The sequence below is a fragment of the Panicum hallii genome, chromosome 2, assembly GCF_002211085.1.
Source record: "Panicum hallii strain FIL2 chromosome 2, PHallii_v3.1, whole genome shotgun sequence".
NCBI classification, from domain to species: domain Eukaryota; kingdom Viridiplantae; phylum Streptophyta; class Magnoliopsida; order Poales; family Poaceae; genus Panicum; species Panicum hallii.
The window spans coordinates 2,418,178-2,443,656 of NC_038043.1; the positions used below are offsets into that span (position 1 = coordinate 2,418,178).

The 25,479-nt window shown below is 47.1% G+C and overlaps 2 protein-coding genes across 4 annotated transcripts; both read right to left on the reverse strand.

The window, feature by feature from the left end:
• Nucleotides 1–817: 817 nt before the first annotated feature.
• On the reverse strand, nt 818–6,035 carry LOC112880741 (small RNA 2'-O-methyltransferase). The gene is made up of 9 exons (XM_025945492.1): nt 5,416–6,035; nt 4,895–4,987; nt 4,090–4,547; nt 3,737–3,985; nt 2,556–3,487; nt 2,318–2,469; nt 2,126–2,242; nt 1,770–1,898; nt 818–1,457 (listed from the first exon to the last, which is right to left on the reverse strand). Exons 1-9 carry the CDS (start codon nt 5,650–5,652, stop codon nt 1,026–1,028), a joined length of 2,799 nt encoding a protein of 932 aa, XP_025801277.1. The 5' UTR covers nt 5,653–6,035; the 3' UTR covers nt 818–1,025.
• A 1,849-nt stretch (nt 6,036–7,884) lies between these two features.
• On the reverse strand, nt 7,885–24,562 carry LOC112880742 (histone deacetylase 15-like). Of its 3 annotated transcripts, none has more exons than XM_025945494.1 (17): nt 24,223–24,562; nt 21,920–22,403; nt 21,711–21,801; nt 20,881–20,939; nt 20,277–20,352; nt 19,824–19,888; nt 19,693–19,748; nt 19,424–19,547; nt 19,201–19,326; nt 19,046–19,096; nt 18,381–18,449; nt 12,058–12,166; nt 11,609–11,688; nt 10,705–10,787; nt 9,675–9,720; nt 9,144–9,309; nt 7,885–8,576 (listed from the first exon to the last, which is right to left on the reverse strand). In XM_025945494.1, the coding sequence occupies exons 2-17, from the start codon at nt 22,373–22,375 to the stop codon at nt 8,422–8,424; spliced, it is 1,812 nt and encodes a 603-aa protein (XP_025801279.1). In that variant the 5' UTR covers nt 22,376–22,403; nt 24,223–24,562; the 3' UTR covers nt 7,885–8,421. The 3 variants fall into 3 exon arrangements, with proteins under 3 accessions (XP_025801279.1, XP_025801280.1, XP_025801278.1); XM_025945495.1 differs by lacking the exon at nt 24,223–24,562 and adding an exon at nt 22,768–24,204 and having other exon boundaries at nt 9,164–9,309; XM_025945493.1 differs by lacking the exon at nt 24,223–24,562 and adding an exon at nt 22,768–24,201.
• Nucleotides 24,563–25,479: the final 917 nt, after the last annotated feature.

Here is a 25,479-nt window from a genome sequence, read left to right on the forward strand (position 1 = left end):
TTCAGGGATTCCCAGATTATATTTTCCAGATTCTAAACTATTCAAAATATAAATTATACTAACAACAATTAAAAATACTAAAAACTATTCAAAATATAACTACCCTAAGAAATATTTCTAAAAACAATTAAAAATACTAAAAACTATTCAAAATATAACTACCCTAAGAAATATTTCCTAGATTATAGTTATTTTCAAGTAATTATACAACTAGAACGAGAATATACCTCCAAACCGACATGTCAACAGGGCTTCGCTGCTTTCTCTCCTCTCTTTCTCTCCTTCTTTTTTTTTCTAATTTTTGCTGAATAAAATGAAAATTTGGGGGCAGGTGGGGGCTTATATAGGGGCTGGGGAACCTCCCGCTCGTTGGACGGGCGGGATGCCCCTCCGCACTTTATGGGCCCCGGACCTCCCGTCCGTTGGGCGGGCGGGATGCCCCTGCGGCCGCATCAGGGGTCTCTTCGCGAATAAGAAAAGTTTCTTATTCGCGAAGAGACTCTCAGGAGGGGTCTAGAAAAATATTTGGCATCGCCCATCAGGAGGTGTCCGGCCCCACGCCTCCCACGCGTTGCTTGGGCGGGAGGTACCTATTTTTTGAAATTTTCCAAATCAGCACCCTTTTTGGAATTTAAATGTTTTTAACCTTTTTTTAAAAAATTCCTGTTTTATGAGACCCCCATGGGCCGAGAATTCAGATGCGGGATCCGAATGTTGGCGCATCCATGACACTGCATCAGTGTTATCAATTCACTGAATGGTCCTGGTGTTCTCGGGGGATAGGGTGGTGTGTTAGACGCCGTTCTTTGGGGTGATATTTATGAGAACCCTCCTAATTCGATAGAACAGTGGGGTTTACAGAGCACACCGTAGTAGCGTGGAATAATTCACGGACTGTTTAGTTCTACACCTGGGACATGTCTATGAGTCCACCTCATCCTAGTTCACAGGTTAGTGCCAGCCTTCTCCCCACACCTCAGTTACAAGCATGAGGTGAAGAGTTTGTGCTTTTCCACTGCAGCCAATCAGACAGGTATCGACGCGTTAGGCCATTCCCAGAGAAGCTCGTAAGGCTGACCCGGATCTTTATTCAGACACATCTCTTCCGTATCGCGCGCCGTTCTTCTGAAAACAGCGATCTGGGAAGCATAGCCTGGTTCGTCGCCTGAGCCGCCGACGCCGCGGAACTCCACGCTGTAGTTATGCTTCACCGCGAGGTCAGTAGCCCAGCACTGGAACTGCGCTCTGGTCCACTCGAACTTGTGGTCATGGTTCCGGAACTTGCAGGGACCAGCGTTTTCGTCCGCCTCGTCGTCCTTGCTGGGCATAGCTGACCTCTGGAGGATAGGGTTGTACTCATAGTTGGGTGTCGAAACAATGAGCACGGCCGGGCGGAATGAGCTCAAGACGACGTTGCCAAATAAACTCGCTTGATCCTCCTCCATGTGCTCGATCACCTGCATTTCACGTAGTTCAATCATGCGCCGACACGATACTTCCATTCTAGAATCTAGAGAAGCAATAAAAAAGCACAATGTTTTTATATTTGAGCATAATCATGTTACCACAAGGTTATCTCATAGGTTAACATATTAATTTAGATTATGCAGATGAGCATCCTACAGATATGTTTTAAAGATGCATCAGCAACAACCCCATACATTATGATGCAAGAGTTTAATTGCAAAGTGTTGCGTTTAGAACCAACACTTGTTCACTAAAACCAAATAAGAATACAGTAGAATAGTCGAAGAGGAAAGGTCCATTACCTCAAGACAAGTGCCAATATCAAACCCATATAAGCGAGAATCAAAGTCTGTTATGGATCCATAATAGAGCACAGCAGTTGGAACAGTTGTCTGCACCAACGATTTCTTGCTCAGCTTCTGATGGAGACTCTGCAATTCCAGGAGAGGCGAAACAAGTTAAATTTTTAATGCATTTGGAAAGGACAAAAAGATGACAGCAAGTGATTCCTCTCATGTTCTTGTATCAAGGTAGGTAAAGAAAAACTAAGCAGTGAATTCCTGACTTAGCCTTTCCAGTATTCATGCTGTGCATGACAATTCCAGGAGAGGCGAAACAAGTTAATTCCTTGCTACTAAGTCAAGGATATGCTATATACCTTCGCTGCACGTGTGAGGCCTTTTCGAGAAATATCAACACCAACAAGCTTTTCTAGTGTGGTTGGATGCTCTAACAATGAATCAAGAAGGCTGCCAGATCCACAACCAAAATCAACCTGAAAATGAACCTTCACAATGAGAAAACTAATAATTTTCATAAATAAGGGACAAGAGAATGAGGAGGAATTTACAAGTGTGGTAGCGTGCAGCTCGTTGATGTGCTGGACTGCAAACTCAACTCTTTGTTTGGATAATGGAGGACTAAACAAGGCCTTTTCCATTCTATCTTCTAATGGTTCAGTTACCTGCAAAACCTTTACAGAGAACTCCAGAGAGCAGCTCTCTGCAATGATGTTTAAAATATGTACATGTGCTGCAGCCTGATTCAAAAAGGTTGCTTAAATAAAATTATAAGATTAGGTGGCTCACCTCTAGATACATTGGAAAGTTCATGTGAGAACTCAGAAGCTGCAGCCAGGATCAAATCCCTAGGAGGCAGTTCAGTGATAAAACAAGCAGCTTGATTGACTGATAGCTGAGTTACACATGATTCAAGCTGATTACTAACAGCACCTGTCCCTATCTCAAACTCAAACTCATTGTGGCTTTCCAACAAATATATTTTTTCTTTATCCTTCATCACAAGGGAAGCAGTATAACTTATGCAAGTCAATGATCCATGGGATGGGAAAACACCAGAATCTGGGCCCTCAATGTGTGTTAAATTTGCAGTGCTTTCAAGCTGCTTCTTTGGTGTATCCACAGTAAAAGGTCCAACTGAACTGCACATTCCTGAATCATTGCATCCAGTATTACCATAAACAGATAAGCACATTGCAAATTCTTGCAGAAATTTTTTTGGATGTATCTTGAAACCATCATTGCACTTGGAAAGATATAACTCGTCGGTTTTTGTGTTTAGTTGCTTGAAATAATTGTCGAACCAAATCAAGACCTTCAATGCAGAATTCTGAATAGCATCAGATTCCTTGCTCCAAGTGTCAGCTGCAGAATACTCAAGTAAAATCTCCTGTTTCCGTGAACATATTTTCACTACACATTTGAAAATATCTGGGGTTTCCTTGTCGATTCTAACATCATTGGTGTACTGATTTTCTACACTCTTTGCTGGTGCTCCTCTTTCTTCAGAGCTCACAGCTGATGTTAACATATCACAGGAGACCCTACTGACAGCAAAAAGGGGCTCTGACAACCGCTGATTGCGACAGAATGAACAAAGGAGATCTCGTGGAGAGAGGCCTTTCCAACTGAAACGAGAGTACGCTGATGGAAGCTGTGCTGCAAGAATCGCGTCCCTAGACATCTTACAATTTCCATCAGGTAACTTGCCCAGAAGTATCCTGAGGAACCAAAAGCATGTTAGTCAGTTAGGGTATCACTCAAAAGAACAAATAGGAGAGTATGATAAAATCTGGTGCGTACAGTAGACAAAAGCAGTCCAAATATTAAAGAAAAACAGAGCATGAGGCCAATCTCTACAACCATATGATGATTGCTATTAAAAAATATGATCACATATCAATAATACAAAATAGAGTGCATCCCTATTTCCATTGATTAGCATAGTAAAATATTCAACAAGGTTGTACCTGTAATAGGTGCATAGGTTGACATCTTCAGTGTGAAGTTCTGAATCTCTCCTTGTGTATCCGATATTTGCCAAAAGCGCATCTCCATAAATTGTTTGACCAGAAATGTAGGAGGCTCGCTTATTTACTTGGCAGTTGATGTCACCATCTCCATGACAAGCAAGCACATTTTTCGATATATCAGAAACAAAATGTACACTTGGGGCTGCAAAATACAGCCTTATCTCAGAAGATGCTTTTCCAATTGTTCTGCAGTGAGACAAATGCTTCAAAATCGTCAATTGTCATGCACAGCACGAATACTGGAAAGGCTAAGAAGTCAGGAATTCACTGCTTAGTTTTTCTTTACCTACCTTGATACAAGAACATGAGAGGAATCACTCACTGTGAGCTTTTCTGCGACATAACTCATATAGTGTTCATTATCTTGTAGATTAACTCTTACTATCTTCAGTTCATCCTCCAACATATGGGGAACAAGAATCACTTCTACTTCTACAGGGTCTGATGTACAAGACCAACGCTTAAGTGCCAAGTCAACAGCCTCCGGAGAATAGGGCTTCTGACTCTGAATCCAGAAGTTGCTGTCATTGACCGAGACTCCAGGAGATTGTTTTGCAGCATTGTACATTAATGACAAGACCAACAGAGGATCAAATTCTGCCTTGGAGTCAATCACTTTACACAATGTATTGACCTTGACATCACATGCAGCAATAGCAGACAAAGGTAACCTCCCAATGAGGTCCCCAGTTCTCCTGAGAGTCACACTCAAGTGGCCAACAAGAGGATGAGTAGATGATAGGAAGCTCTGAAATAACGTATAGTAGCATGGCCATGTTAGAAGACATGTTTTTAAAAAAAACAATAAAAAGCACACTGAATCTCAAAATATGACATGAACAAGCAATAGCATGCTTTGAGCAGTAGGCAGAATGATTCATATTTTTAAAATTGTACCCTGGTAATAATAAAATTGAAACCTACAGTACATGAGTACAATAGGGCCCCCATTCTTAAATTTTGAGGAAAGATTAACAGTGATTATATAATGCACTGTCAAAGAGAGACACCCTAGCAATCAAAGAAGGATTCTACTGTATTTCTCAACAGGCACAAGAGCAGCAGCGTATATGGAGACAAGGCAATGATACTGACCTCGTCTATGAAGAAACCAGATATGCGAGCGATCAGTTCATCCCAAGCTTCTTCTGGTGTAGTGGGAATATTTGCTGTGGGCTGAATACCAAGCTGCAATTGGAGAACAGTGGTCACCACAAGTTGATAGGATGAGAATACAATTACATACAAAATAGCTACTTAAGGGGTATAACTAGTAAGCAATGGGCACATTTGTCAGTTTGTCACTAAAACCAAGTCACAACATCGGTGCATAAGAACAGAAATCCGAAACCAAAGGACGCTATCATTCAACAGGATAACAGAAATGTGACATGTAACTGTCTTCGCAACCAGGGATGGATTAGCGCAACAATTCGATTCACAGAAGCCTCGATTTCGATGGCAAGGGTTTCTATCACCAAAATTCAATTCTTCAGTTCTATTAGCAAACTGCAACCCCCTCCAATTCCGTGCCAAACCAGACATGCAGCAACAGGCAAGTCACGCAATGTCACCCGCCACATGCGCGGGCGGCGGCGCACCGCGCGGGGCCTCACCTTGTCGAGCGCGATCTGCGCTGCGGCCTGCTCGGCGTCCTTCTTCCTCACGAAGGTGCCGGGCGTGGCGACGGAGAGGCCCGGGAGCTCGAGCGCGCACCGGTAGACGCTCCGGGTCTGCGGCGCGAGGCCCGGGCAGCCGCCCACGGCCTCCCGCACCTCCTCGACCGTGTACCGCGCCTTGGCGCCGAACCGCTGGTGGAGCACCGCCTTGGGCGTCGGCGCCGTCGTCGGCATCCCGCGCCGCCGGCACCCAACCAAACCGAACGCCTCGCGCGCGGACGGAGGGAGACGCCGGCACCGGCGAGCCCGTGGGGAGCGGAATCGGCGGGCGAGGGTTGGGGGGGAGGGCGGGAGGCGGCGAGGGGTTGGGTGATCGCGGATTAGGGGGGAGGGGTTAACGCGCTAAACCCCCAGGCGGAGGGTGGTGGTGGACTGGTGGTGGGTGGTGGCGCCGCTGCGGTGCGGTTGGGCTCTCACTTCTCGGAACTCGGACGGAAGTTGGAGGAGACGAAGGGGAGAAAGGGTTCGCTAATTTCGTATTGGCCGGCATCAAAAAAAAAAGTTCCTATTGGCCTAAAGAGGGTTTAGCGTTGGGTGTGCTGCTAATAATTTAGAGCAGGTACAATAATAGGCTAATCGACCGCCATGTCAGCTACCTGACTGAGGCCACCCGCAACGCAAGCTGCTCTCTATAATACGTGCCACCTCACCTGTACAGAGCACAAACGACGATGCCTTCAACAGTTCATCTGTAGCACAGGACAACCATGGACCCCGCATGTTTAGTAATTTTACTTCTCATTTTCTCTGTTTTATCCGGAAGAACAGCAGCTCATCTTATCTGCTCGTCAGCAGCTCCTCCGACGGCAAGGACGACGAGAACTCGAGGAATCTCTTCTCAATCTTGGGCTTCTCTTCCTCCCCGGCGCACAGCACCTGCGCTCGTTCAGGAGCAAGGCCCCCACGCGCACCGCCAGGAGGGCTCCTCCCACCCTCTCGCGGTGGCCGCGCTCCAAGCCACCTTCGCGCCACGCCCATGCCGCCCGCCTCGCGCGCCGCCCGCCCCGGCAACCCCACCGCCCTGGCCTCGTGTGCCTCTCGCCGGCGTGCACGCCAATCTAGTGCGGGTGTCGGCCGCCTAGCTCGCGCGCCGCCCACGGCGGGCTGAATTCGTTGCCGGTCTCGCGCGCCGCCCGTGGCCGGATCGAGCTCGCCGGCGGCCTCGCGTGCCGCCCATGGCCGGACCAAGCTCGCCACCGGCCTTGCTCGCCTCTCGCTCGCCGGCGTGCGCGTGTTGGCTGCCGACCTCCCGCGTCGCTCGTCGCCGGGCCGACCTCGCCGCGCCTCCCAAAGCTCGTCCGGTTGTCGCACTCGGTCCCGCCGTCCGCCTCGCCTCATTTCCACTGTGGGGCCCGCTCCGTATCAGTACGCGTGCTAGCGGCTCTCGCCAGCTCTAGCGACAACTGATTCTCTCTCCTCGATTCTCTTTCCTACGTGGCTCTCTTGTAGAGAGCATATCGACCCCGTTGCGGCTGCCCTGAGGTGGAGGTGAGAGAATACCATGCTTGTCGTCTATGCTGTCGCTGAGCTGAACGCCAAAACCAAGACTACGATTCCCGTGCACCCTTTGGCTTCATTTCTTCCTTCACCGGTGGTCTCGTGTAATAAAAAAATAGATGTTGAAGAACGTGAACAGACTAGTTATTGTGTGAACTGGGCGGTAAGCTTGTCTCTTAATGACTTGTCTTGGCTATAAGCCAAGCCTTATTGGTCTTGCTCTTATGCCCAAAGTATGGTTCCAAGTGTACATCATTTTAGGCGACATACTCATCGTGCATGGGGATTCCGTTTTACATTTTTTTGGAGGACCCGTTTTATATTTGTTGGGATGCCGTGGCCGTGGATTTCAGCCAACAGTCAACACATGTCCCATAGGCACTCGCCATGGAGTGAGCAAGTACTAAACCAAAACACACACTTCGCGTCCTGTGTGCCTGTGACGAAAGGCATCTTGGCGAAGAATGACAGAATGCTTCGCCGCACAAAAATACTTTTGTATCAGTACTCGTATTTGCGAGGGAATATAAAACTTTTCCACAAGCGCTGTGCTGCATTAACAGAATTTTGTAGTCGCAGCGAAATAGTTTTTCGCGAAAAGAAAACCCTGCAGAAAAATAATTAGACATTGAATATTATCATATCAGATTGGAATTCATGCCTTTATCCTGCTCGGACACCAACCGGAATTAAACTGTTCGACGCCTAATGCCACTTTAGAACACTGCTGAGTCAGCGAAGATCACTTTTTCACGAGACAGTAGTCAATCAGTTTGAGCAGTGATGAATGGTAGCTGGGTTTTCTGCAAGAGGGCTTATCAAGACAGTAATGGATGTAGGCATGTAGCTGAGGATTTATCAGAGCAGATCACAAGCACAAGTTACTGCGGTAACATGCAGTATCTCCTATGCAGCAGATAATCAATTTCCTTAAAACAACACAGTTAGCATCACGTTTCGTACATGAAGATCCCATGCCATTATGTACACTTCAAAGGTGTCCCCGCACAGCAACAAATGCGCATCAGACAACAGTCGCACAATAAAATCCGCATCAATGGCATTCAAAATCTTCAAGGTATGCAATGACAGGAGCTAAATACTGAGATGCCATTCAAAATCTTCAAGGTATTCCAATAGAGGATCTGCTACATGCATCAATGGCATTCTAATAGCCCAACGGGAACGCAAACTCCAATCAGGCTATGTTGCTAAAGCTGGAGCCTGGAGGCTAAAATCTAGTATGGTACGAACCAGCCAAAAAACAGGGTAAGATGATACATCGGCTGAAACACCACACGTCAACAAAACGGGGTTGCTGTCAAACTTCATCTAGAACGGTCGACCACCATTCAAGAAACCAGTCAAAACTTGGCTCTAGGTAAATGCAAACTGCCGCTTTCGGAACCCCAGTCAGACAACTATGCTGTTCATGTCCAGTATCATCTAAGGCTCTGCCGAATCAATCACTTTTCCTTGTCTAAAGCCCTTGATCTTCCTCAGAAGGGGCCCCTCATAGAGTGCTTTGTACAGTAACCTTTTGCTTCCAAACTTCCACCAGAAGGGCCCTGGAACTCCTGAATGCTTCCTTTTCTTGTTAGCTATACATACAAAATAAAGAATTATATCAGAATCTTTCTAAAAGAATTATTTCAGAACTCTTCTAATCAAGAGATACTAGTAATGAGTAAAACAAGCATACAGAAAAAAATAATATATGCTCAGATAGTTCATAGCCTCCAATCTCTCCATGACATACGCAGAAATGAACTAAACAAAGAGAGTCAAATCAATATTCAACATCTTTTATGTAGCTTAAATGCTCAATGTTAAGGAGCAATATAAGAAAGATTCAGTGAAAGTTGTTCCTTGACGCTTGAAGCTCTCGTGTTAAACACTTGAACTAAATGCTTACATATTTTGTTTTGCAATCTAATGTGTTCCCAAATCTCACTTGGATTTCTTCCAATCATGTCATCCATTCAGATCATCAATTCTTATTAAGCAATTGATATAATTGATTATACAGGATCAGCATAGCAAACCGCAGCACAGCTCTTATATATCAGTGCCAAAGGTAAGCGGCCAAGTTGTTCTTGGTACGAGGTTCCATGATGTTTATGTAATTCAATTATCCATGATGTTAGCTGTGCATTTTCGTTACTCACTAGATTTGGAAAAAACCGACCCCTGTTGTGCCTGCAGTGATGCATAGGCTGGACCTAAAATTGGCCAAAATTGTTGCTGAATCTTCAGGACTTGTAAAACAGTCTCCAAGCCCTCTTTTGATGGTGCAGTTGCAACATCAAAACTTGAACCGTCCCCAACTAAGACCTGCATTTGTCACAAAAGCAAATAATGACCCCATGGCTATAATGGATGACAGCATTGAAAGCTAAATTATCTGCAATCACAATTTGTACAATGTGGTCGGGTGCACATTTTCGAATGTCTATGACTAAATAACTGCGCAGCCCTGTTACGTCTTAGCATTACTGTCTTGCCAAATCCTAAAAGCAAACAATGAATGAATTCCTGGAACTTTGGCCTTTGAATTATGATGTCCATAGGAACATAAAACTATTGCTTTTGTTCTTTGGACAATTCACAAGTAGCTGGTTCAAATTAAGCATAAATTACTTAGCCATATTTACACATCCCATTCTCACGTGACTGCTGTTATCAGAAATGATACAGACCTTAACAACTTCAGTAGCTGATGAGGATATCGACCGAAGATTGTATCTGCACGGTAGGACAACAACAAACACAATCTGTGAGTACTGTTGGTGATGAGGGACATCATATAGATGGATCATGAACATTCAAGTGTCCAAAAGAATGTGAACTCAAACTAGATTTTGATACTAAGAGTTAGAAATCTGATTTTACTACTAAGATCAAGAATTCAAATTGAGTTTTACCTCTGTGTTGCATAGAGGGTTACTTAGGTAAGAAGGAAGTAATGTCACCATATATGTCATAGAAGTTACTTGGTTGTTCTAGAGTACGTTGCATCCTAGGTGTTTTGAATTAAGAATGAGCTGTTATGAGTTGTATCTTAGTTGTCAAATAGGTTGTCATCTAGTTGGCTATTAGTTGTCATATTAGATGTATACAAGTTGTGCAAGGCCTTAGAGCCTATAAATAGAGGCAATGCCCTCAAGTTTTGTAACTCATACATGTACTCTCTCCCTTTTGAATAGAACTTGATGTTCCCATTATAGATCTTGGATTAGATCTCTTCTTTGAGTTTTGGATTAAGCTCTTGCTATCCATGGATTCGCATTTGACCTTTTAGGTCTATATCATCTCTAGAACGATATCTAGCTCAGCACGTTGAAGTGGTTCCTTCAACACTTTGTGCTGTTTCTACCTATCAGCACCTTGGAGTGTTCCTCCAATTTAGTGTGCTGCATCAGTTGGGGGGCTTCTCAAATAGAAATGCTTACCACCAGAACACTTATTAGAGTAAGATGATTTTTTATTTAAAAGAAGGGCATCATTTCCTAGAAATTATAGCTCTACGGATATCAATGCATGCAAGTTTCAACATGGAGAGGCCAATGCTAGTACAACAGCATCCAGGCAATCATTCCTTTGGATCTGATGCAGCAACATGGCATTCACACTGCAGTCACCCATTTTTAGCATAACAATCAATACCTAGATTCCTTTTTCAAATTTTGTTTCAACTTTCTTAAATTAAGAAAAGAATCAGGTACGTACCCTCCCTCGAGTATCACCAACAATCTTCCCCCTGAGCACGCAGTTAACAAGGATGTCATTATAGAGTATCCTATCGGAGTGACCTGTCGTAGAAGAAGGAAAGTTGTAAAAAAATACCATGAATTGACATGATCTGTCTGTTGCATGTAATTGCACAACCAAATAAAGTCAATGCAACTAAATCATTACAAAGAAGCACCTGAAAGTCTACAGGAACAACCAAGTGACCAACTAGAACGCATGCACCACTAATGTCAATCAAGGGATGCACTGAAAGTAAAGTATCGCTTCCAATACTTCCAATGGGGAGCTTCAGTGAACTTAATTGTCTTATCTTTGACAGTGCCCTCAACCTACCGTCAAATACAACAAAAGGAACCAAACAGTGATGCTTCTCGCAACCATACCATGGTAACAAGTTCTAGATCATCCCTAGACCCAAGTTTGAATGGTATATGAGGTTGTACCCTTGACAGAAGCTAATGCTTCAAAGCAGACCTCAAGTACAAACAGGATGACTCTAGTTGCACATCTACCAAGGATTCTCTCAGCGTAAGTTGGGCTCCGAGCGTCAATGAAACCTCATTGCCGCCCTGTGTTTGAATCTTGGTACCAGCTTCTTTAAGGACAAAATCAGAGGGATGTCTTTGCTTCTGGTTAAGTTTTTTTGTTAAGTTTTTTTTTAGTTGCAAACCTAGCTTCTATAAGTGAGGAGGCTCAAATAAACAAAATTGTCTGTACAGTGGAAAAAAATGAAGGTCAGCCTAACTTCCAAGAGGAGGAAGTCAACCATTTCCCAGTAGAAACAAAGTAGAAATATGATGCATAAACAGGGAAGGAGGGCGGAGGTGGCAGCAGCAGCAGCATTTTAGAATTTAGCAATCAAAATTAAGAGGAATCTTACATCACAACAACCCAGAGGGTCACCTCTAGCTGCATCGAATCCTGCAGATATTATTGTGATGTCTGGGGCAAATTCTGCAGCTGCACAAACAGGAGATTGACAACAATAAAAATTGCAGTAAGGAAGCAGTGGGACAATATTCCAAAAAGATGTCCATGAGGGATTCAAAATAAAAAAAAGATGTCCATGAGATGAACATTAAACGGTTTAAGTACTATATAAGCAGGCATACCACTTCCCCACAGGAAACCAAAAAGACCCGCTGTACCAAGCAAACAAGCATTCTGATGTGGTAAAGATACAAATGCCAGGTCTACTAGAAGACAAAGCACATATGAACAACGAAAAAATTGAGAATAGTAGACTTCTTTTGACTTCTACAAATTACATATTACTTTCACTAGTAACATTCGAGAATAGCACACATCTCAATGTTCTTATGTCATTACCTATTGGAAGCACCACAGTCTTAAAAGCAAAGATGTAGTCATTGTCTCCAACACCGCCACGGCTCCAAGGTATATTAACTGAAAAGCCTTGACCATCAAGAATTCCAACCTAAGGTGATATTCATGCAAGAAATTAAATTTACACATTGAATGATTTTGGAATACAAAGTCTCCATAGCTTTTTGGATAAAACATTGATGAAAGGTGGTATGCCAATTGCAAAAAGAAATGGCACAACCATTCCGGTTCATAAGATGTGCCTAGGTCCAATTGAATGTATACAATAGTAGCAGTGCGTGCTATTCATCACTCTAAACCTGATATATAAAATTCAGACTTGGGTCATAATGCCCTATTGTAAAAGGTTGTCAGATTTAGCCAGATATGGGTATCTCACTTGACGATGATTTTTGGCTATTGTTGGAGTATATTGGGCCCATGGGCATTGTGGCCCATTGTGGCCCATGTATGTTACCTCTTCTATACCCTGTCTAGGGTTTTGGAATACAGATACTCTTCTACATGGTATCAGCTTAGCTTAGGTCCTCCTCCTCCCCTCCTGCCCGCCGGCGCCGCCGCCGGCCGCCGGCCCCTCCTCCTCCTCCTCCCCTCTCCTCCTTCCCTCCCCTCTCCTCTTCCTCTCCCTCCTCTGCTCCCGCTCGCGCCGTGGTGGGCACCTGGGCCGCCGGCACCGGGCCGCCGCCGCCCGGCTTCCCCGCCGTCGCGCTGGTCCTCGAGGGGGGGCCCGCCGCGGACGCCGCGGCTCCCCTGCTCCAGGAGCCGCTGGGGCCGCCGCCGGGCGCCGGCGCGGGCACCGCCGTGGGCGCCGCGGCTCCTCTGCTCCAGGAGCCGCCGGGGCCGCTGCCGGGCGCCACCGCGGGCGCGGCCGTGGGCGCCGGAGCTCCTCTGCTCCAGGCTACTGGCGCCCTGGCCCCCCTGCAGCCCGTCACCACTGCTGCCGCAGCTACTGCTGGCGCTGGCGCCGGGGCTGCGGGACCCCAGCCGCGCGCCGCCGTCGATCCGGCCGCCCTGCGGGCCGCTGCGCAGCTGCTGCAGGCCGCGGGTGCCGATCCGGCCGCCTTGCGGGCCGCTGTGCGGCTGCTGCCAGCCGCGAGCGCCGATCCCGCCGCCGCCGCTGTGGCCCACCGTGCCGCTGTCGCTGCGGGCACGCAGCCCGTCGTCGATTCTGCGCCCGGTGCCGCATGGTCTGGCCTCGGGATGGCACCCGAGGATGCGCCGTTCTCTGCCGCCTTCCGAGGACAGCAGGCCGACGCCGCTCTCGCCGCGGCCCTCCTCACCGCTAAGTCCGAGGCTTCGGCCGCCCAGGAGCGGGTCCGTGTGGCTGCCCTCGCCTGGGAGCGCGAGCGCGCCACGGCCGACGCCCTCGCTCTCCGAGTCGTCGAGGCGGAGCGCTACCTCCGCATCTCCTCCGGCCAGCCCGTCGACCCTGAGCACGGCACCTCCTCCTCCTTCCAGGCCCCGTCTGCTGGATCTGGAGCCCGGTACGACCCGACCGATCCCATGGTCGCCCAGCTCCACCTCCAGGCAGCCGGCGTCCAGAACATCAGGGCCCTGGTCTCCGTCCTTCTCGACCCCGCATCCTCCTCCTATAGCCGCTGGCGGGACCAGGTCCTCCTCACCCTCCGCCGCTACGCCCTCGACGACCACGTCCTCGTCGACTCGCCGATCGAGGCGCGGGACGTGGCGTGGATGCGTCTCGACAGTGTCGCCATGTCCTGGATCTTCGGGACCATCTCCCTAGATCTTCAGGACCTCGTCAGGACCCACGGCGGCACTGCGCGACGGGCTTAGGTGGCGCTCGAGAGGCAGTTCCTCGGCAACGCCGAGTACCGCGCCCTCCAGCTCGATGCCACCTTCCGCACCTTCGTCCAGGGGGACCTCTCCGTCGGTGAGTACTGCCGGCGGATGAAGAGCATGGCTGATGCTCTTCACGACCTCGGGGATCCGGCGTCCGATCGGGTCTTGGTGCTCAATGTCCTACGGGGCCTGAGCAACACCTACGACCACCTGAAGTGCTGGATCACCCGCCAGAGGCCCTTTCCCACCTTCCTGCAGGTCCGGGACGACCTCGCCCTTGAGGAGATCACCAGGGGTCTCACGCCCGGATCCTCCTCACCCAGCCCCGCCGCGCTTGTTGCTGCTCCACCGGCCTCCTCCGCTGCTCCTGCCACCTCCCTCCTTGGTGCTGCTCCCGCCGGGCAGACCGGAGGAGGGGGGAGCCGTGGACGTCGCCGGCGACGAGGTGGTGGTGGTGGCACTGGTGGCCCTGCTCCTGGGGATACCGGTACCGGTGGGGGCCGTCGGAGCGCGTCGACCTCGGCTCCCGCTCCAGCCCCTGCCCCTGGAGGTACACCCTAGCCATCCTTCAGCAACCCATGGTCAGGGCGCATCTCGATGTGGCCGCTCCAGGGTCCGGCAGGGGGGCTTCGTCCTCAGCTCTAGCCGGCGGCCATGTTCACTGGTGCTGCTCCATTCTTCGCGCCGTCCTGGACCAAGCTCGCTCAGCCTAGCCAGCAGCTGACCTGGCCTGGGGGGTGGGACCAGGCCGCTCTGGCGCAGTCCTTTAGCACCATGGGACTGACCCCGCCGGTCAGCACCGAGTGGATCGCCGACTCGGGTGCCTCGTTTCACACCACTCTTGATGCCGGTATCCTATCTTCTGTCCGACCCCCACACCCCTCTTGTCCTTCTTCTATCATGGTTGGTGATGGGTCTTGCCTTCCTGTCACCGCTGTGGGTTCTGCTCCTCTTCTTCCTAATGTTCTTGTTGCTCCTCGAATGGTTCACAACCTCCTTTCCATTCGCCAGTTTACTGCTGACAACTCCTGTTCTATCGAATTTGACTCCTCCGGTCTTACTGTGAAGGATTCGGCTTCCCGGCGTCCACTTCTCCGATGTGACAGCCCGGGGCCTCTTTACACCCTTCGGCTTCCTACTTCCGCTGCCTCGCCTTCGGCTTCTTCGTCTGCTGCTTTTGCTGTGACACCTTCTTCCACCACCTGGCACCGCCGGCTTGGTCACCCCGGCCGCGACGTTTTGGCTCAACTCAGCCGTAATACCAATGCTCCTTGTACTAAGGCTCCTGCTGAGCACCTCTGTCATGAGTGCCAGTTAGGTCGTCATGTTAGACTTCCGTTTTCTTCTTCTTCTTCGCATGCTGTGCATGCTTTTGATCTGATTCACTGTGACCTGTGGACATCTCCTGTACTCAGCATGTCTGGTTATAAATATTATCTGGTCATTGTTGATGATTTTTCTCATTACTCTTGGACTTTTCCTTTGCGCGCCAAGTCTGAGACCTTCCCCACCCTCCTCCACTTCTTTGCCTGGGTGTCCACTCAGTTCGGCCTCACAGTTAAGGCCGTCCAGTGTGACAACGGGCGGGAGTTCGATAACTCCACCTCCCGGTCCTTCTTCCTGTCTCGGGGTATTCAGCTGCGTATGTCTTGTCCGTATACTTCTCCTCAGAACGGCAAGGCTGAGCGGATGATTCGCACAACGAACGACGTCGCGCGCACCCTTCTGATCCAGGCCTCTCTGCCCCCGCGCTTCTGGGCTGAAAGCCTCCACACCGCCACCTACCTGCTTAACCGTCTCCCGTCCACTGCTTCTCCTGCTCCCACTCCACACCACGCCCTCTTCGGTACCCCTCCTCGCTACGACCACCTTCGGGTCTTCGGGTGTGCGTGTTACCCTAACACCTCCGCCACTGCTTCTCACAAGCTGGCGCCCCGATCGACTCGTTGTGTGTTCCTCGGGTACTCCCCTGACCACAAGGGGTACCGATGCCTTGACCTCACCTCTCGCCGCGTTCTGATCTCCCGACACGTCGTCTTTGACGAGTCGGATTTCCCCTACTCTACCTCCTCTCCACCTTCTCCTGACCCCGAGCTGGAGACTCTGTTTCCGACTGACCCGGTGGTTCAGCCACCGTTACCTGTTTGTCCTTTTCCTGCAGGTTTCCCCGGCACGCCGGCACCGTCTCCGGTGATCCCTGCTGCGTCGAGCGCGGCCCCGATGCCCGCGGTCGCGCCACGCGCGGTTCCCGGACCTTCGGTCGTGCCGCGCGCGGCCCCGGTGCCTTCACGGGCACCTGCGCGGTACGCCCAGCCGGTGCAGGTGTACCGGCATCGCTCGGCACCGACCCCGACACCACCGCAGTACACTGAGCCGGTGCAGGTGTACCGGCGTCGTTCGACGCCGACACTGGCGCCGCCTCCTGCTCCGGAGGCTCCTGCGACGCCGTCGCCGCCGCCGCCTGCTCCGGTTCCCTCTCATGCCGAGCCGGAGGTATACCACCCGCCAGTCATCCATCGGGATCCTCGGCATATCCATCCCATGGTGACTCGGCGGATGGCCTCTCAGGCCGCGACTCTCTCCGCGGCAGAGGGAGCGCCGCGGGTCTCTCCGGTACCCTCCTCTATCCGCGACGCCTTGGCGGATCCTCACTGGCGTCGTGCGATGGAAGAGGAGTACGCGGCTCTTCTTGCCAACCAGACGTGGGACCTCGTGCCGCGTCCGTCTGGTTGCAATGTGGTGACTGGCAAGTGGATCTGGACGCATAAGCGTCGGGCTGATGGCACACTGGAGCGCTACAAGGCTCGCTGGGTTCTTCGGGGGTTCACCCAGCGGCCTGGTGTGGACTATGATGAGACCTTCAGCCCAGTCGTGAAGCCTGCTACCGTGCGCACTGTCCTGTCGCTTGCGCTCTCACGCTCTTGGCCTGTGCACCAACTGGACGTGAAGAATGCGTTTCTTCACGGCACTCTGTTAGAGACTGTCTACTGCTCTCAGCCAGCGGGATTTGTGGATTCGAGTCGTCCGGATATGGTCTGCCGGCTCAACAAATCTCTCTATGGGCTGAAGCAGGCTCCTCGGGCTTGGTACTCTCGGTTCGCCACGTTCTTGTTGACATTGGGGTTCACCGAGGCCAAGTCTGACACGTCTCTCTTCATCTACCGCCGAGGGGATGAGACCTCCTATCTGCTGCTCTACGTTGATGACATTGTGCTCACAGCCTCTAGTCAGCAGTTGCTTCAGAGTGTCATCTCCGCTCTGCAGCAGGAGTTTGCTATGAAGGATCTCGGTCAGCTCCACCACTTCTTGGGCGTCACTGTTGAGCCTCGCTCGTCTGGTCTTCTCATGCACCAGCGGCAGTATGCACTCGATATCCTGGAGCGGGCTGGGATGACTGATTGCAAGCCCTGCTCCACTCCTGTCGACACTCAGGCGAAGCTGTCCGCCGATCTGGGTGATCCGATGGCTGATCCTACTGCCTACCGGAGCCTGGCTGGAGCTTTGCAGTACCTCACCTTCACCAGGCCGGATCTCACCTAAGCTGTCCAGCAGGTCTGTCTCCATATGCATGATCCCCGGGAGTCACACCTTGCTGCGCTGAAGCGTCTCCTCCGCTACGTCCGTGGCACTGTGGACCTCGGCCTGGTACTTCACCGCTCGTCTTCTGCTGAGCTGGTGGTCTACACCGACGCTGACTGGGCTGGCTGCCCGGACACTCGTCGCTCCACTTCCGGCTACGCCGTCTTCCTGGGCGGCAACCTGGTCTCCTGGTCGTCCAAGCGGCAGCCGGTTGTCTCTCACTCCAGTGCCGAGGCAGAGTACCGGGCTGTCGCCAACGGCGTAGCGGAGGCGTCCTGGCTCCGACAGCTCTTGGCGGAGCTCCACAGCCCGCTCGCCAAGAGCACGCTCGTCTACTGCGACAACGTCAGCGCCGTGTATCTCTCCACCAACCCCGTCGAGCATCAGCGGACAAAGCACGTGGAGATCGACCTACACTTCGTGCGCGACAGAGTCGCCATCGGCGATGTTCGGGTCCTCCATGTCCCGACTACCTCCCAGTTTGCTGACATCTTCACCAAGGGACTGCCCTCCTCGACCTTCTCGGAGTTTCGATCCAGCCTCAACGTAACCGGTGGCTAGTTGTGGCTGGGGGGGGGGGTATTTGCCCTTTGTACTCTCTTCTTATCCAGTCTTGAACACCGCTGCGCCGGTTGTTCAGACTGCGGGGGGGGGGGGTGTTGGAGTATATTGGGCCCATGGGCATTGTGGCCCATTGTGGCCCATGTATGTTACCTCTTCTATACCCTGTCTAGGGTTTTGGAATACAGATACTCTTCTACAGCTATCAATCAATTGGTTCTCTAAAACGTCCAAGTACTGTTGATAAGTAAAAAAGAGCTATCCATCATGCATGCTATTCCTACATCATATCATGTGAAATTTCATATTCAAATATACAGTCTGAATAAATACTCTAATATTGCAAAGGTGTCAATGAGAGTCACCTCATGTGCTGCTCCAGTTCCAGGGTAGAAGTTTCCATACTCATGACGATGTAATGATACGTACAAGACCTGAATTAAGAACAGGGAAACAAATATTCCATATAAGAACTTCAAATTTGGACAGCTAGCAAACTCAAGAAATACAGTATACAGAATAGTGCACATAAGAAATACAGTATACAAAAAGATTCACAACACATGGGCATAATAAAATTAAGGTTTTGAACTCCATGTCCTAGGATAACATTCCAACTGTTGCATAGACAAATATAATTTAGCCCTAGAAGAGGCTATAGCTACACATCCTTGTTTCTACTATAAGTCTATAAAAAAAGACATGGTGGGCATTATTTTGAAATGCGATGGGATAAATATTTCCTGCTCTAATTAGGAGTTTAGTAAAATTCCTGCAATACATTGAAGTGGACCATTATTTAAAACTATCACTGCTATTAACTGTTCCAAGCAATCCCTTTTGATTAAGGAAATAGATGGTAAATTTGAGAAAAACAAACATATAGCAGGGAAAAGATTAAAAAGGAATAGGCCACTATAAAGCGAATGTCATGAGGATGTGACAAAGTCAATGCTAGGTTTCAGTTTTGCTATTCTGACATAAAAACAAAAGAAAAGCCACAAACATAAAAGGAAAGGAGTCAACTCACAGATTTGTCCCCTTCGAATATCTCTTGTGTGCCATTTCCATGGTGCACATCCTGCAACAATAATTGAGAATAGTACTGATGAGACCATTAACATGAGTTTGCATTATTGGCTATAAAACAGGTTTAGAACAGACGAAATTATGCAAGACCATTACCCAGTCAACTATGAGGACTTTCTTGGCACCTGCTCTTTTTGCAGCTAACGCAGCCACTGCTGCATTGTTGTGAAGACAAAAACCCATTGCTTGCTTCACCCCTGCATGATGTCCAGGAGGTCTCACCTGTCTTCCAGTAGACACGATCAGTATTGTTCAATTTGCGTCTCAGTGCACTGTGCAGAATGAGAAAACTGAAGATACAAGAATATCAGCACAGTACCATTGCAAAGCCATTTTGAACACGCCCAGATACTATCAAACTAGCAAGATCAGCACAGAGTCCTGCTGCAAGTTTGGCGGCACATGCTGAGTGTCCATTTGCATAAGTATCTGAAGTGAAGTAACTGCAAATTAAGTAATTAAACCCATAGTGATTCTTTTACACAAAAATGCCAAGATATGCTAAGAATGCATTAACTATAATCAAAACAGTTAAGAGCTAAACTAAAAGATCATGATTTTTTTCAAGTAAAACTAATCAAATAGTACCTGTAAAGCATGTTCTTTGTCTGCTCAACACTTTCAATGTGGTCTGGAGTATGAACCTAGAAATTACCAAAATCTGAGTTATCAGGGAAAATCTATACTGGAGGAATAAGACCTGCAAACCTCTTACTTACCATTAGGAGTTCCTCCTTGGTAATTTCCCGAGGGGGTACCAAAGCACATTTTGAGGGAAAGATTCCTGAAGTATATAACAATGAGTGTGTACTAGTGACAGCAAGAATAGAAAGAATGCTCATCAAACCAATTTGTTGACATGAAATCATGTTTTTTGTAACTGCTACAAGATCACAGTTGTTATGTAAATATCAACTATATTTTTTGCTAAATAGAAAGTGCATGATATAATCAGATTGTACATATCCGGATTTTTGGTAACTTTTATCAACATGTTACAAAAAATATTGCATTCTTGCAGAAGATTTCCTTAAGTCCACAAAAGGATACCATATACTAAACTAACACATAATTGCAGAAATGAAACCCCATATTAGACGTGTAAAATACATCAGAGGCTACACAAATTCAATCAAATAACCAGATTAATAGAGGCAAAAGATTGTATGCACCTGCAGCAGAAAGACTGGCAGCAATTGCACGAAGGCGGTCCGGTCTTTCTGGATGTGGATTTGGTTTAACTTCTAGCTGATAGCATGAAAAAATGCGATACTTCAGTTCAACAGTAATCAGAAAACAATCTAGAATAGCATGAAAAATACAATACATCAGCTCAACAGTATAATCAGGAAACAATCTAGAAAACATCAGTGAAAGGATATGTATAACCCTATGTTGAAACAGGCTTTTTTTTTTCACTTTCTTTGGATGCATAGCGTGAGAGAAAAAAAAAGGAATTCACAATGCTCAAATAATCTTTTAGAAAACAGCACAATGGAGAACTCATGGTATCACATTTGAATAAATAAAGTAGGTATTTTAAATGCAAGCACCAATTAAGTTCTGATTTTACTCTTTAATATGGTACCGAACAGGCTTATATCAGACACAATATGCAATCAAACATAAAAGGTCACCAAAGTGAACAGCAATTAAGATCTATACAGAATATCCTTCCAGTTCATAAACTTATAGCTACCATCATTGATGTAAGAGCTCAAACCAAACATTATATCGTCATATCTGCTAGCTCCAATTACAGAAGTCATGATTTACCTCACTGTGGAGCAGCATTCTTTCATCAAAACCAATCGCTGTAGACACCGCCGGCAATTCTGTATAGAATAGTGTGAGCAGATCAGAAAGTTGAAACAGACACTAGGCAATGAAAAATTAATGAGTGGCAAGAATTCAGTTTCTTCAAACTTTTGTGTGATGGTGAACATGCATTATGTCATTCAGTGTGAGACCATTTTATTTCTCTGCCATTTCATGCAGATAAGACATTTTTAGTCACATGTATTAACTGGACTAAATCACCAATTCATAGAAGAAGCCATGTAAACAACAAAAGTGAGTTTTATCCAGCTCAGTCAGGAACATGGAGCAGGCAAACCGACCACATAGTTGGGAACATGGGGCAGGGCTAATGTGTATGTCTGTTTGTGACTCTGTGTTGGACCATATATCCCTGATCCAAACTCTAAACAATATGCATATCACATGTATGGATCAAAGGATACCTAGTTGAAAAGATTCTCTGAGAGAATTATTTTTTAGCATATTGCCAATTTCAGTAGCATCCTCACGTGGCCACAATCAATCCACACAATTAACCAGTATTAGCTACTTAGTCTAATTCTGTATTAATTATTTAATTATAATTTTCCTATAGGCTGAAATTTTGCTAGGTCAATTAAGTGATTAACTTAGTTCATCCCAAGCTTCTCATGTTTCTATCTCTCTTCCTTTTTTTCAATTTAATCCTTCACTACCAATCTTGATCTATATCCAAAGTAAGGAACAAGCAATAAAATTTAAAACGAATATCTGACACTTGATAATGAAAAGTAATGACAAAACATAGCAACAAATGCAAACAACACCTGTGTCAGGAGATACCAAAGCTGCCTCTGCAATTTGAGTCTTGAAAGCATCATATCCATCTACACCTGATCCCTTAAGCTCATGGCAATTCTAAAATATGAGGACAAGAGAACAAGCACCAAGAAGACGAGTCAAAACAATAATATTGGATGTACTGTGATAGGAATTAGTTCCACTGCTTTCCTGACTACCAAAAAAATAATCTTACCAGGCAATACATAACCACGTCCACATTTGGCATTGTGCAATTCAAGCAAAACCACCTATTCGTAACAAGGCTACTAGCAGGGTCCCAATCACTGTCATCGTCCTCTTCATCGTTAGAGAAAACCAGATCCTCCAGTGTAGCCCCAGCTTGTTCTCTCTCAAACTCTTGCGTTAGCTCATCAACAGCCATGCAACTTCCATTTGTGGCAATCAAACAGCCATCAAGATCAGCACAATCATAAGTAAAAGTGCATGCTCCACAGTTCTCTTTTGAAGCCTTCCCATCAGTATGACTACCAATCAACGAGGAAATTCCATTCACTTCACCACAAGATGGTTTTACATCACTATCACAGCTTTGGCATTTGCCATGACATGCATGATCAAAAACTCCACAGTTCTCCACAGCACAGGAGGGTATCTCATGGCCACTAAGTGGTTGCATATCAGATGCCATAAGGAAGTATCCAGTACAAGTCTCAAATCTGCATATAAATCAGATCAGCATATTCAAAAAACTCAATAAACACACTTTAAAAAGCACAAATAATTATTAATCACACTAATCATCACAGTGCGCCACATCTCACTATGCACCAGCAGGCCTACTTGCATTCCACCTGAAGTAGTGGTCATAATGACCGCAGCCATAACAGAACGGTTGTTTCAGCGTTACTAAATACATATTAGACATCAACGGCTCAACGCCGCGACAACAGTGTCGTTAGTGCGTTACACTAGCAAAGTTACTTTCCAGAAATAGTCTTGTTTCAAATGGATATAGATGCTCATCTAGATATCTACCAACTTTTGCCGCGCAAAATTTATTAAACCCTTCCAAAACCTCACCTGCCTCTCATCTACAAATTTTGCCGCATAGCCTCATCAAAAGATAATTGAAATGACACAATCAGCATCACAGGCCACAAAAGATGCAGTGAAACTGAAATTGAAATGACAAATCATAGAAAAATCAACATTCAATTTTGTTTGGAAGTTCAAACTTCCAGTTGCAAACTAATTGTAGATCATTTAATTATAACTATAGCATTGCAAAAAATAAACACACATTCCAACTGCAATGGAAATTAGAGCTCTAAAGTTTCAGCTTGTGATCAATCCATGGCCCGTGGATATCGATCGAAGGAAAAAAATAAATACATACGTCCTTAAGTATCATTAACTAACTCCTTCATGTCTTGCAACAGGCCAACAGTCGTAGATTAACAGAAATGTTACGGGGACCAAGTCCCTCTTGAAAATATTGGATATAGCTACCGTAAAACCATGTCTGTTAATCTGCTACCACAGCCAAGGACGTATCAGCTCTTGCTGATATCAAGTAACTTATAAATGTTGTTTCAAATGACAAATCGTAGAAAAATCAACATTCAATTTTGTTTGCAACCAAAAAACTTATCAAGATAACGAGTTTAACAGATGTCAAGGAACTAGAGACTGATTGCATTGCAGAGCATAGCTGGGATGCCTCCACGCAGTGTGTTGTTGGCCAGATTCAGTACTCGTTCCATGACTGTTACTACGACTGTTGGCCTGATGCAAGACATGTTGCAAGTTTGTCTTTGCTATCAAGATAAATTCAAATCGTTTTTCCTTTCAAATAATCAGCAACGATTCGAGCTATATATATTGTGCTCAAAAGATAAAGAGAAATATCAGCGACTCTCCACATGCAAAATATAATCTTTTGTGTGATGTAGAGCAGTGTGTTGTTGGCCAGATTCAGTACTCGTTCCATGACTGTTACTACGACTGTTGGCCTGATGCAAGACATGTTGCAAGTTTGTCTTTGCTATCAAGATAAATTCAAATCGTTTTTCCTTTCAAATAATCAGCAACGATTCGAGCTATATATATTGTGCTCAAAAGATAAAGAGAAATATCAGCGACTCTCCACATGCAAAATATAATCTTTTGTGTGATGTAGAGCACTGAATCTTAAGCTTTCCATAGCGATACTGCAAGAGTACTATGAAATGGACAGCAAAAGATATTGGGGAAACAACAAAAGGGATTGCGAAAACAAATTTAACACAATTTTCGTTTTAGTAGTGAGGGTGCTCAGAAAGATTTCCTTTGCTCTAAGCATTTGCTGCGCTACAGATCGAAATCAGGGGCGGAACCAGCATAGGACATGGGTGTACACATGTACACCCGATAATTCTTGCAAACGAAATCGAAGTTAGTACGTATATATTGTAACTGGATTCAGATCCGCAGCTAAAATAGGGTTTGGGGTGCTCCGTCTCGCACAGCAGAAGAAAAGAGAGGGGGCGGGCATACCTGGACGATGCGCTCGTCGCCAGCAAAGGGAGGGAGGAAGATAGCACCTTGTCCGCGCGTCGGTGACCGAGGTGAGGAGGACGGGATTCGCGCCGGCGGCGGCCGAGGCGGGGAGGACGAAAGTGCGCCGGCGGCGGTGAAGTGGTCGCTGGGCGCGACCCTGCGGGGAGGAGGGGAAGGCGCGTCGGTGGCCGAGGCGACGAGGACGGGATGCGCGCCGGCGGCGGTCGAGGCGGGGAGGAGGGGAAGGCCAAACCGATGGAGACCGGAGGGGGAGCGGGACGGGGAGAAGGAAGCCAGCAACCGTTGGTAAGAGTGGGCCCAACACCGATCGCTAGCGGCCAGTACGACACAGTTTCGCTGCTTCTCCCTCCCGCCGCTATTTTGCCTGGCCTAAATGGCTGGCCCGTTGGAACACACATCCGAGCGTTACAGTACCCGCACGGAAGCCATTTTTGCTTTGCCTGCCCGGATAGCCGCTCCGTTGGAGTCAGCCTAACGGGTCTCGCAATTTATACTTTTTAAAAATCACTGCAGGACGCGTGTTTTAGTTCAAGTGCAATATCCTTCATGTTTTCGAATTTAAAGAAGGGTACATAGAGTTGGATGTCTATTTTAAAAAAAATTTAATGATGAGTTGGATGTCTACGTACTTAATAACAATTCTAGAGAGCTGGATGTTTACGTACTTAATGAAGAAGTAGAGAGAGTTGGATATTTGGATGTCTACGTACTTAATGGACTCGATCATGTTTTGGCTCTAAGTTGAGCTATAATTAAATCTGTGATTTGCAAAAAAATAAATAAGTTAGGGTTGTAGATATAGCTCATATTTTATCAAATTTGTGGCAGGTTGTTTCTTTTTAAAACTGCTGGTGATATGCAATAGTAATAGTTTAACACTTTCTTTGGAAAAAAAACGTGGTTATAATGTTGTATCAGATTTCTTGGTACTCCTACCATAAACGTGATGTAAGTTTTGAATCCTAACTAGGGGTGGTATTTTCATTATTTTTTTTAAGCCTCTCATCTGGATATAGCTATAGTATGTGTTCATACATGCACGCACACTCACTCTATACACGCACATCAAACACGTACAAACAAATCTACAATTACACTCAGATTTAGAAACCATGTACTCACACGTGTCCTAGGCGACGCGTCGGACGCGTCGCAATCTTTTTGTGGCTCCATACGTGAGAGGCAACAGAATTTATTTAAGGATATACCCCGGTGAGAGACTGCATGCCCATC

Coding starts and splice junctions, on each gene's coding strand:
- LOC112880742 (XM_025945493.1), bottom strand. Junction 21,802..21,919: donor ACGTGGTTATGTATTGCCTG/GTAAGATTATTT, acceptor CTCATATTTTAG/AATTGCCATGAGCTTAAGGG. Junction 19,548..19,692: donor ACAAAGAACATGCTTTACAG/GTACTATTTGAT, acceptor CTTAATTTGCAG/TTACTTCACTTCAGATACTT.
- LOC112880741 (XM_025945492.1), bottom strand. CDS start 5,652: ATGCCGACGACGGCGCCGACGCCCAAGGCGGTGCTCCACCAGCGGTTC. Junction 3,488..3,736: donor AACCTATGCACCTATTACAG/GTACAACCTTGT, acceptor TTGGTTCCTCAG/GATACTTCTGGGCAAGTTAC. Junction 1,458..1,769: donor ATATTGGCACTTGTCTTGAG/GTAATGGACCTT, acceptor CGTGAAATGCAG/GTGATCGAGCACATGGAGGA.